Raw genomic sequence first — 12,370 nt, forward strand, 5'->3', positions numbered from 1 at the left:
TTTTAAACCACCAGGGACATTGCTTTTTCCGAGTTGAATTTCAGATAACATTTTAAATTAGTTATATTAACCAAATGGGATATTTCTTCAAACTAACTGAAAGAAAATTGGGTCTGCGAATATTTGTGTGTCTGTGTGTGTGTGTGTGTGTGTGTGTGTGTGTGTGTGTGTGTGTGAACTATAGCAACTTTGGCTCATATTGTGGTTTATGACCAAATTTACTGCTTATTGTTTGTGATTTTTGTTCATTACACGACAGCACGATGAAGCTATCCGTCCTTTGTCAAAGTGTATGTGTGAACAAGCATGCATATGCACAATCACACATTCTGACACGTGAAATCTGCAGACAAGTGTCCTGCATGCGTTCTGGCATGGCACTGCCTCTGACTCTAGTTGCTGCCTTAGAAGGGAAAACTTGAGAACAGGAATATCCTTCCCACAGCATTCAAATGCTTGTGTGACTCATTCTGAACACACCACAATGTGCAGACATTGTACTTATTGTGGACTGTCTGGTAGATTTAAAAGCCATTATAAAATGACCTTGATTCTATTTCAGTATCCTAAAATAGCAGTACATAATACCAAATGTCCAATTAAAGGATTTAATATAAAAATATCAGCACAAAACTGTTTTTTCAATCTGTTTATTGTATATGCAACCCAAACTTGAGTTTAAGTGCTGTTTAATGTTTATTACTAGATTTCATAACCCTACAATTGGTAAATCTTAAACCGTTTTAGGTATTTAATGAAATATTTAGAAATACTAAGAAAAGAAAAATTGGTATTCAAAGGGTTAATTTTGTTTATAATAACAATAAATTATTTTTCTCATCTTCTTCAGTTCAAAATCCAGCTCTGAACCCGAGGAAGCTTTCAAATTCTGCCCAGCGGTGTTCTCTAGCCAGTAGCCGTCTGATTACCAATTACTCGGAGGATCTCTTTGTGAATCCCTCCTTCCTGTGTGTTGATATTAGCATCTCCCACCTGGCCGTCTTCATAGCTACAAGAGAAAGCAGAAACGGGAAACATGGATAAAGATGGCAGTGTTTGTATGGCTTCAAAATGTTGTTTGATTCCTAGAAGCAACACAAGGAAACCAAAAACATAGTCATTTTTTTTTAAAGCAGTATCTAATGTGTGTTCAAGACGAAACTCGGCATAGTTGGTCCTTTACCACGATACCTTAATTTATTCCCTTCCTTCCATTTCAGAGTGAAGTCCTTCATCCCACCTAAAACATTGCCAGACTTGCAGGAGCACCCGTGTCTTTGTCAATGCGAGCATCTCTCCCAACAGCAGCCAGCTGCCGTGATGTCAACTGCAGAACAACCCACTGCCTTCACCTTTCTGTGCCTTGGGTTCTGGACATCTCCACTACGCTGCTCTCTCAGCCCTCCCGTCCCAACTGGCTGCACTGGCTTCACATTCTATCCCTGTGTCCTCGTCATGCCCGCCTTCTAACTGCTGCTTTGCATGACCAGCACTCCAGTGTTATTTCTTAACTGGTAACTCGTTCTCTTTCATCCGTAATATTATTTTATTTATGCTGCATAAGATTGCAAGCCTGTTAAGCTCAGCCTAGCAGCAAGAGTGAAGACATGATCCTAAAGGACAGCAATTGCTAAGTGCTTGAGAGAGAAATAATTACATCTTAGATGATTCATTTCCTCAAATAAGCTGACGTAGGCAATAAGAATTTCCAAAGAGCAAATTTTCAAACTTGAAACGATAATATTCAGAGTGAAATAGGTGATGAATTAATCTTGTGACTGAAAAATGCCTTCAAGAAAGAAGCTGCAGAGAAGTGGTAATTACTGCAAAATAGATAACCAGGGGCATAAGTACAGTGTCCCGGAGATTAATGCGTGCCTCTGTCTTTTCTTCACCGTACTTAAATTCTCCTGAGACAGCACGAGGTGGGGAAATAAAACACTGGCACACAGAACGAGAACTCAGCTCATTACACAATCCACCGCTTAAAGACCAAGAGATGATTCCACTTGAGTCCAGTCCAAGTTTCACGACTGGAGTTGTTCCAGGATATTGATAAATCTGTTTAATTCTCACCATACAATATTACTATTCTAGTTACAACATGCCCTTTTTCTTCTAATCAGCGTTGTAACATTATTGGAAGATTGGAGTTCTTAAAATATATGGTACATAGTCCAAACGCTAATATTTTCTCAGGAAATCAAACCGTAAATGCCACATTAAAATTTATTAAAGAACAAACACTGCTTTTGCTTAAGACTCAGGTGTGGTTCCCAGCGTCCACATCAAGTGGTTCACAAACAACCACCTGCATAAAACGTCACTTCCGGGATATTTGATGCCCTCTGGCCTATGAGAACACCTACATACACATGGTACACATACGTTCACATAAGAACATACATACATATATGTATATGTATATATGATAATTTTTTTAAAAAAGAAATTAGAAAATATGTTACAATTCTTCATACTAAATCAGATGTCTGGGGGCAGATGTTGTATCCTTTAAGCAAAACATAATGTCCTGTAATTAAGAAAAGAAAGGGGATTAATAGGATGGGGAGAGGATCTGAGAGTGCCAGGGTAGAATACAATTGAAATGCATTATTTACATGTAGGAAATGTTGTAATGAAATTTGTTACTCTAATAGAAACACTAAAAAACTATATTGACTTTGTTTTGGCATAAGTGAGGATGCTGTGTCCTTATTTCTTAAAAGAAGGAGGAGGTTGGCCTGGCATATAGATGGGTAACCATGCTTTATTGTGAACACACCAGACAAGCTCTCCAGACCTTGAATCTGAAGATTAGAGGCTGAGAGGAAGAGAGTTGAAAAGGCATAGAGAAAACCATCCTGCCAGGGGAGAGAAGCAGAGCAGCAGGTTTCAACTTTTCAGGCAGTTGTGACCTTCCAACTGCAGATCACTGCCTCCACGTGACTTTAAATTGTCTCATTCAAGTTGGTTTCCTTTCGGTTGCAGTTTTGGCCCACTCTCCACACCTACTGCACGTTATGCAAACTGGACGTTCAGCTTAAACACTATTATCTCTGCTCTCTGTGCAATGTGAAATTGACCTGTGAACAGGATTTGTCTATAAATCATGGTAATGTTCCATTTTTGGCTCTCCTTTCTACATTTTCTCTCCTGACCTGAATGTTCTACTTTCAGAGTCAGGAAAACTCTGCCCAGGCCTCCTGGTTGATGCATTCAGGGGATGTTATCTCCTCTGAGTATAACATGTGACATACAGCTCATCATCATACTGCTTGCTTGCATCTTTATCTGTCTCTGTCTCTCAGCTACATTGTTTCTTTCCTTAGCTACCTAGCTTCTGATTATGATTTTTAATCTCTTTGTCTCTTCTTCTTCCGTGTCCCAGCTTAATGATTTCCAGAACAAAATGAAGTACAGTTCCTTTTCTCCTGATTATATCAAACTTGCTCAACCCTTTCAGCCTCTCCCTAGTTTTAACTACCAATTCACGTGCTGATTTTTAAAACTTCATCTCCAGACTTCCAATTCTTGCATCTTTTTTCTGATATCATTTTCCATAAATGCCACCTATGTAATACATCTAAAACACATTATATTCACATATAATCTCTTCATTAAAATAGATCATTCTGTAGATTCTTCCAACCGATATGCACTCAATGCTTCTGTGTAAACCATCTGTGACGTGAGTGCCCAAGCATGAAGAAAACTTCGTGAGGGAACAGAATATCACTCACACACACACACACACACACACACACACACACACACACACACACACCCTACAGTGGCAAGGCAGGGGTGAGGCAGTCTAGGAGTACAGAGACAATTGCAAATCTAAAGGTTAATTTTGCATGTGATTTCTGACAAGGAAGTCAGAGAAGGTAAAAAAAAAAAACACTGTGTTTGAGTTTGCTCTGAAGAACAGGAACCAGGAATGTAGCTATGGGTTTGAGAAATTGCTTAGCATGCAAATGTCTTAGGGCTTCAACAGTAGACGAATGTTTCTCCTTTTTTCTCTTGTCTTACGTTTCTGCATATTAAACCTGCATCATCAGTCTAAGAAGTGCAATACTTAACAAATCTCTTGTTGCACAAAATTGGTTTTGAGAGCAATGAAATTAGAAGCAGGGGAAGAAGAGCTTTCTGATGAACCCTGTGGGAGACAGTGATAGATCTACAGGGATAAAGGTATTGATAGGAGAGAACAGTAAAAAGATAAAACTTCGGAAGGGAAAGAACATGAGAAACCACAGCTCAGCTTTTAGTGTTTGATATATGAAATTACTGCATAGACAGGAGTTATTGAGGAGTTACAAAGGCGGGGTTAAATAATGGGTTTCACTTTGTATATACTGATTTTTTAAAAGGTATTGTTAGGGTATTTGAGAATAAATAGTCACTGAGCCATTAAAATGCAGGTCTTCACTCTCCTCTACCAGATAAACACCAGGTACCAAAGACAAATGGACTCACATAGCTCGTGACTGCAAAGAAGCAGAGCAAGAAAGAAGGTCATGCTTAAAAATGGATAATACAACAGAAATATATCCTGGTCATTACCCAGTTCACACCGAACAGAAGCACTGTGAAGCTTCTGGAAGGAGGGAAGCATGAAAGAAGACTTGGATGAGGAGTGAGAATTGGGCACACGAATGTGAGTGTGGAGGACAGAATCAATGCTTCACAGGGGAAGAACAGAACCTCGACAGTGAGAATCACAGCGCACGGCTGCGGGAGTGAAGCTTGGCAACCCAAGGAGTGAAAGCAGCAGCAATGGTGGGTCAGAAACTGTACATCAGCCTCCTTTACCCTTACAGTGCATGGCATTGCAGAGACGAGAGGATGAAGGTATCAGTGTGTGAGTCACCGAGACTCTCACGGGTAAGCGGCAGCCGCAGTGGACAGTTTAGAGGGTGGAAAGTGAGCCTGGGTAGGGACAGACTGGGTTTCTGATACATCAGAGATCCAGCACAGTTCCTTGACCCTTTTCGTGTTTATGATTCACACACAGATGCCTTCACTGACAAAGGCGATGTTCTGTCTTCTAATTTTGTAACTTTCTATTTTTCCTGTAATGTCTACAGTTGAGCAATGTCTACCCCTTACAAACTCATAATTAAAGATGATGTTGATTTTACCTAATGGTCATTATAAATTTCTTATTTTATACATTCTTCTTGTATGTGCCTAAAACGTTTTCACTTTTTAAATGCTATGTCAATATAATATATAATCTCTGCATTTAAGAAGCTGAGGCATGAGGGCCATGGCTGAGTTCAAGGGGCACCATTGATCACATAATAAGACCCTGTCTCATGAAAAGACAAAAAGAAAAAAGGAAGAGTTACTGAAGAGTAGGTCTCAGACAGATACAAAATGCTGCAGGGATGGGTGTGGGGCAGAGAGAGACAAGTGAAGGAAACTCTATTTCAAGAATTTTCATTTCATCTGAAGAAGAATGAGCTAAATTTTAAGCGCAAGTCCTGTCATGAGCCACAGGACACCAAGACACCATAGTCATCTAGTCTAATTTTCTAGGCATTTTAGGGAAGAGGAACTACCCCTTAAAAGGTAAAATGAACTAAAGAGGAAACCCTGAAATTTATATAGAACTACATAGATCTGCTTGGTTCAAGGACCTGGCATGTCTGACCCTATTTTCTGCAGAGAAAATGTTTCATGTGATTCTTCCCACTGTTATGCTTTGTAAACTTGCTCAAGTGTTTTCAGAAATAGTAGTGGCTCCATACTCTACATTTATTTACTAACCAAAGTACATGGACCATTCACAATTGACTCGGCCAACTGTGGAGACGTTGGGAGCATTGGGGCCCCAAGCACGTAAGCTCTCATTGCCAGACCAAATCTCACCTTGGGCCCTGCACTGCCTAGAGACAGGGCATCCTCCCACCCTTCCTGGCATTTCCTGGGCAGTGATGGAAACTGGGGGAGCCCACACCTGACCATCTGCCAGGTCAATTAACCACCCTGATTTTATTAATTGATCCTAATTATGAAAAATTACAATTGCAAATTTTCAACTCTATCTTTAAAAATCATCTTGTTCATTGTGAAATAACTTACTAGGTCTGGAGTATAGATTTACTATCTTAGTACTCAGAGGGCTGAAGTAGGAGGATTGCTGGAAGCATGAGACAAGCCTGTGCTACACAGTGAGTGTGAGTCAGGACTGAGAGGGGGAAAAGGAAAGAGAGGAGGGGCTGACACTTCACTACGTGTGCCCTACAATTCTGTGTGCTTGGTCTTCTCTTTCAGCCCACCTTATGGCCCCTTGGAAATCAGCTCTCTCAGTTTTACACATAAAAGGTCCCAATATGTTCGCACACGGATCTCCAAGTTGGTGGGAAATCAAACTTTACAATTTTTCCTACTAGAAATGGCCTGGGGTCTGGTCATAATATCTGAAAGATTGACTACATTTTGCTTAAAATTTTTATTCATGGTCATTCAGGAATTTTCTGAAAAATAGTTTTCAAACTTTTATTTTTCCTCCCCAAAGCAGTCCCGTTCTTTTAGTGTTATTTTAATACCTTGTTACCCACTAGTCTGTTTCCTAGCGTGCCTCTCTGCTATGCACCTGTCTGTCCCCTAGGGTGTCCCTTTAGTTTTCTCTTCTATATTGCTGAGATGCTGGATGGATTTTTGAGTAAGACACTAAATGACTATCTTGCGATCACCATAGTTCTGGGAAATCAGAGTAGCGGGAAATTGAATTTTCAGCATTTTCATTGACTCCTTGTAAGAAATGCATATTAACTTACATCTGCATCGTCACGCAAAGCTCCTAATGTCAGCGGTCACAAAATGTAAACAAACAGAAAACTTTTGAAATAAAAATAACAGAGACTAAGCTTTTGCCTAACGGTTGCTTTCTTTCATTTTCATCCACTTACTCTTTTTTTAGATGCTACACTCCTAGGGGAGGTGCGCCCCACAGACCTGTGGCTGTGTCCTTTATGAAGAAAGAGACTAAAAGCTGTAATTAGAACGCAGAATAATGACTGAATATATTCTCGCTTTGGTGTGCTCTGAATTTATCAGTCTTATCTAATGAGTCTTGTCTACTGAGCTTGCAAAGAGAAAGGATGACATCTCATTTGTGTTGATAAAGCAATGAAAATGATCTTAATAAACCCCCCTTTGTGTCATTTTGAAAGCATATGGGTGCACCGTTTCCATTGGATGGTTTTTTTTCTCCCTCTCTTCGCTTCTTAGGAGAACAGGCGTTCTCTTCTCCCATAATTAGTACCTTACGTGTGATTTATGTATTGCTGATGAAAGTATAAAAAAGACATATTGGAAATTGAATGACTTAGGTATGCAAAGCTGTCATGCTCAGCAAATGTTCTGTATTTTTGTAAGTTAAAAAAAAAATCACACAAAAAGACCTGAAGTTATCTTCTTATCAACATCTCAAGTCTATTCAATGAGGTAATTTTGTAATTGAAGGCTGCTTTCCAGAGGGCCAAACTTCTAACAATGGATAATAACTAACTAGCCAAGATAAAGAGAGAGAGAGAAAGAGAGAGATAGATAGAGAGAGAGAGAGAGAGAGAGAGAGAGAGAGAGAGAGAGAGAGAAGAATGTTTTATGAGCTTTGCAGTGGAGACCTAATTTGGCTTAACTTAATCTCAGATTAACCATATAAGGTAATGTATACTGACAGCTTTCCTGGTAGTCACGGGTCCTCAGAACCCTTTTCTGATGTCGTTCGACCCTCAAGGATTGACCTGAGTGGCCTTTAGTCTTGTGCTCCACTGGCTTCCACTTTGAGTGGGGTTTGGTCAGGTGGATTTCGGCAGGATTGCTTCCTGTCTCGGCCACCTGGACCTGAGGATGTCTAAGACTTCTACTGCTATTAGATCCTGCTGCCCCACAGTTACACCTTTGCAAACCATCTAATTGTGGGTAATAAAAGCACCATGTTCTTTGGGAGCCATCTGCTTGCTGCTGTTGAGACTCTAATTGATGCAGGTAGGCACACTGTTCTCATTTTGTCAACGAAGCTTTGAGAGGTTATGCAGCCTGGTGAGATTGTTCTTCCTAATTTCTGTTACATTCTAATTCAAACTACCTGATTAAAAAAAAAACAGAGTTCTGGCTGCTATATCCATTGCTGTGAAATCTATAGTCAGTCAGTAAATGCCACAAGAAAATGATAGTTTCCATAGAATCTGTCCCAGTGAACAACCTGGCCACATGCTCATGGACCAGACACAAAGCACACAGGGTTCTGTGGACCTGTAAGGGTGACCGCAATTTTGATGCCTTCCCTTTGACATGTTTATCAAATAACTCACATTACTTTTCACCATGTTTCTAGAAACTCCATAAACGATAAAACCAATAACTCAGTTCTTTCCTGAAATCCCTTCTGTGCTAAGGTCAGGGAAGAGGTGTAGCCAGACGGGGGAGTGGGGCTGCAGAGGTGAAGACGGAATAAAAAGTTAGACTGGCTTACTGCAGCCGTTGATTTGGAATGAAAAAAAAACATTTGTCTTCTTGTGTGCCAACACATACCCTGGCCAACACGCAGCACCTTGCCAGCCCATAGTATGTGAAACGTACATCAGTTTTTATAGAACATTTTCATTATTGCCTTCTCTGTCCCCGGTTCTAAAATCTGTCATCATCAAAGCACATAATTCCAGATTAGCAGCATGCAGCCATCGCTCTCCTAAATAAGCTTATTGAAATGCTACAATCATTAGATTGATGAGAAGTTCAATTAGTTGTTTGTTCTATTTGGCAGTTAACGTGAGAAAATAATACTGCGACCACTGTTTCATTTGTAGAAGAGTAAGCAATTAATAAATGTGATCATTTAGACTTACACAAAAAAGAATCGTGTGCAGACATGATCCGTGTTTGGGACAACCCATATCTCTCCATGTTTGTGCAGGTCGGGTGATGTGATCACTGCAAGGCGAGATGAAATCACAGAGCTATTTAGTTCCAGAGGGATAGAAACCCATATTAAATAACTACCTTCCTTCTCTCTGCAATCTAAACACAAAAATAGTGGTCCAAATGAACATATAATGGATGCCTGACCATACCAGTTTTCAATAAATGTAAGTAAAATCAACCAAAGGCCACCGCTCAACTAAAGAAATCATTGGACTGTTATTAGAAACACACAGGTCCTGATGTAAGGCGGACAGCAACTTTGTGTCCCACGGAACAGCCTTCAGGTGTTGAAAATCAAGACACTAATGGCAGCTGACAGTCCTGACACAAAGAAAAGGCAACTGGTAGCCTTAGAACAAGAACAGAGAAAATACAATCTTGCAAACCACCTCTCAATCTGTCTGTACTGAGTTGGGAAGAATTATACCGTCTGAAAGTTGAATTACATTCAGGAAAACCACCAGGAACAACATGGCGCCTTCTGATCCAACCTAGTTCTGCACTTAGGTTTTAACCTCTGCAGTCCCAACTGCGCGCATTTTCCATAGTGCATGCTGGAATGGTCTTAAGGAACAATACCTCACTGACCCATCATGAGCACTCTGCCACTACACTTCAGTTCAGACACCTAGGGTCGAAGGCGCAGGCACTCACCTTCACATAAGGCTATGCATTTCAAGTTACGGCTTTGCAGGAACTGCGATTGCTGTCCCTTCTTCTGAGACTAAATCATAAAACAATTTAAAAACCACAGTAAACATGGGATACTCTAGCCAACATCAACAAGTGCTCATCATTAAAGGGCAAGAGCTACTAAGCTAGCTACAATACCTATTCATTCTTTTAATACCCAGCTATTTTTGTTGCATCCTTTCATTTCTGCAGCTAATCATTATCAAATCATGTATAAAGCCCGTGAATTTAAACAATGTTAAAATGAAGCTCAGTGGTCTCAGGACATATGACTAGAATTCAGAGCTTAGTTTACAGATGAGGCTGGCAAGCTTCTATCAAGACCAACAGAATGAAATTTGCGGGATCTTTTCATACATTAGAACTAATAAGCACTCCCGATTAGCCAACCACCAAAACAAGCCACATTCCCAGCAATATTTATGAAGGCATGGAGGTGTCGTAAGCACCTCATGTGGAAGCTGGTTTGTCATTCAGATATTTGATTAGCTAGATTCATTCATTATTCATCAGATGGGTTTTCATTCGCTCGGGGTATTCAGATTTAAGAACCTGAAATTTGCCTTCCTTCTTCTCGGCCTAGGACAATCTTTCTCTCAAGAGTCACATGGCGCCTGTCCTCTTCACCTCTGAGGCTATTCTCAAAGGTTAACTCCTCAGAGGACTTTCTCCTGACTGGGTCATTTAGCAACTGTCCAGTATTAACTTCCAGACTACAACACTGAACATCTCTTTCTGCAAGGTATTTTTCTTGTCATTTAGTACTCGCAGTAGAAGGTAATGTTAAAGAGGACAGAAATAGGAATCTGGAATTCCCTGGAATCTATGATAGACTCTGGTGACACAATGGGAGACCAGGATATGTATGTGTGTGCATGCACACGTGCATGTACGTGCACATGCATGCATACACATGAATGCATATTAATTACTACCTATAAGCTATGTAGTTTTTGCATTTAAAGTGAGTTTGATTCTTGATGGGAAATGACCACTTAAAGTTAATTTTTTGGCTTAATAATCCTGAGTATTTATTGACATCCTGTAGTCTAATGAGACTGCAATTCACTAATCACACACAGTCTTGCGAGCGGCCACGGCACCTGTGATGCATTGCTGCTTTTACTACTTGAAGCTGGCTCGTCCTTGGTTGACACCTTCTGCTTCTTGTTCATCCCTGAAAAACATCAGCACAGTTGGAACTCAGGGACACAGCTGATTGAAGCAAATGAAAGTACAATACATCTATGTCAAAAGTTGTACTGTAGGCAGAAGTCTAAGCATACCAAGCTAGACATGGTCATAACAGACTCCCAAGGGAGCAGCTGATTGGGTCCCAGAACTCTCAGGAGAGTAAGACCAGGAATTTCGGTTTGTTCTTGGCACTGAAAATGGGGATAGAAAATTTCCTGGTATACACTATAATTAGAAAATTCTAAAAAGTTTGTTTAAAAATGTTTAGCTAATTAGAAGTAATTTTCATCCTTGCTGTCTTCTGAGTACAAGCACAAGATAGAGAGTGAGAAATGCAGGTAGGAAGAAAGATATTTCACTGTGGTATTGTAAAGCACTAATATATACTCACTTCTGTGTAGAAATTACAGTTTCTAACTCAAAGCACTCTATGTTCTTTTGTCTATACTAAATCATAAATTTTAGATTCTGCTCTATTAAAGTCATGATATGATGTCCTATTGTGAAAGATTTTAGAAAAACCAAACAATATACATTTCACTGTACAATATGCAGAACTAAATCAATGGGAGTGTTCAATGTACTGTCACACCAGAAACTAAAACATTCTTTAGTTTCAATATATATCTTGGCGGCGGGAGCAAAGATGCTAGACAATTTGTAAAGTATGTTTGTCTAAACCTTTCCAATCCAGACATTCCTCAAAAATCACACAGTTAGATAGGTAGGAGCAGACATGACAACCGAGGAGTCGGCAGAGTACTGCATAAGACTGTTCCACCGTTCAAGTTCTACTGCATAGGGCTGTTCCACTGTCCAGGTTCTATGTTTTCAGACTTCAAATCCAACCTCAACTTCATATATCTGTGGAGATTTTTTTACACCCCTGCCTCCTGCACGAACCTGGGCTAGGCACAAAAACCAGGGCTTTTATCACCTAGCTACCTTCTGAGTCCTTGGTTTCTTTTATAAAATATCTCAAAAGCCCTTAAAATTCTGATACAAGTTGTAGACTTTCTCCAAGATAAATGCACACACAGAGACAGAATTTCCCACTCGTTCACAGTTTGTACACATTCCTCCTCCTAACCCTTTCCATGAACACATCTAAGGAATCTATGCACTGGCATAAAAGGTAGAAATCACAGGGCTTGACTTTTGTTGTCATTTTTATTATCCATGCTGATGATATATTATTTTTTCTAAAAAATATTTAGCTTTTTTTCTGTACAGTTTTAAGTCTCATTTTTATAATTTTACATAGCCCATCTCAATGTAATTTTTTCCTTCTGATATTTATCCTTAATGTTACATTGATATCTGACCATAACAGTACTTCTTAGTGTACATGCTCTGTTACAATGTAACCTGTCATTCCTTCCTTAACAGATAACATCAACGGAGATAGTAGGAGGTCTTGTGATGGCTTTGGCTAGGTGTACAGACAGGTATTGATCTCATGCGATTTGAGAAACAAGATTAGAAACGCTCACACACAAGCACCTGATGTCATTAGCACTCCAGAAAAGTCCAGGCCTAATGC

General features: G+C 39.8%; 1 protein-coding gene across 1 annotated transcript in view; it reads right to left on the bottom strand.

The window, feature by feature from the left end:
* Positions 1 to 634: 634 nt before the first annotated feature.
* Positions 635 to 12,370, bottom strand: part of Parp8 (poly(ADP-ribose) polymerase family member 8) — a 169,703-nt gene continuing 157,967 nt past the window's right edge. The window contains exons 24-27 of the mRNA XM_085676702.2: positions 10,737 to 10,810; positions 9,595 to 9,664; positions 8,865 to 8,949; positions 635 to 1,009 (exon numbers count right to left, since the gene is read on the bottom strand). Of these exons, the coding sequence (XP_085532828.1) occupies positions 907 to 1,009; positions 8,865 to 8,949; positions 9,595 to 9,664; positions 10,737 to 10,810 (332 nt within the window). The 3' untranslated portion in view covers positions 635 to 906. The remainder of the gene's footprint in view (positions 1,010 to 8,864; positions 8,950 to 9,594; positions 9,665 to 10,736; positions 10,811 to 12,370) is intronic.

The sequence above is a fragment of the Myodes glareolus genome, chromosome 15, assembly GCF_982192425.1.
Source record: "Myodes glareolus chromosome 15, mMyoGla1.1, whole genome shotgun sequence".
In the NCBI taxonomy this organism is placed as follows: domain Eukaryota; kingdom Metazoa; phylum Chordata; class Mammalia; order Rodentia; family Cricetidae; genus Myodes; species Myodes glareolus.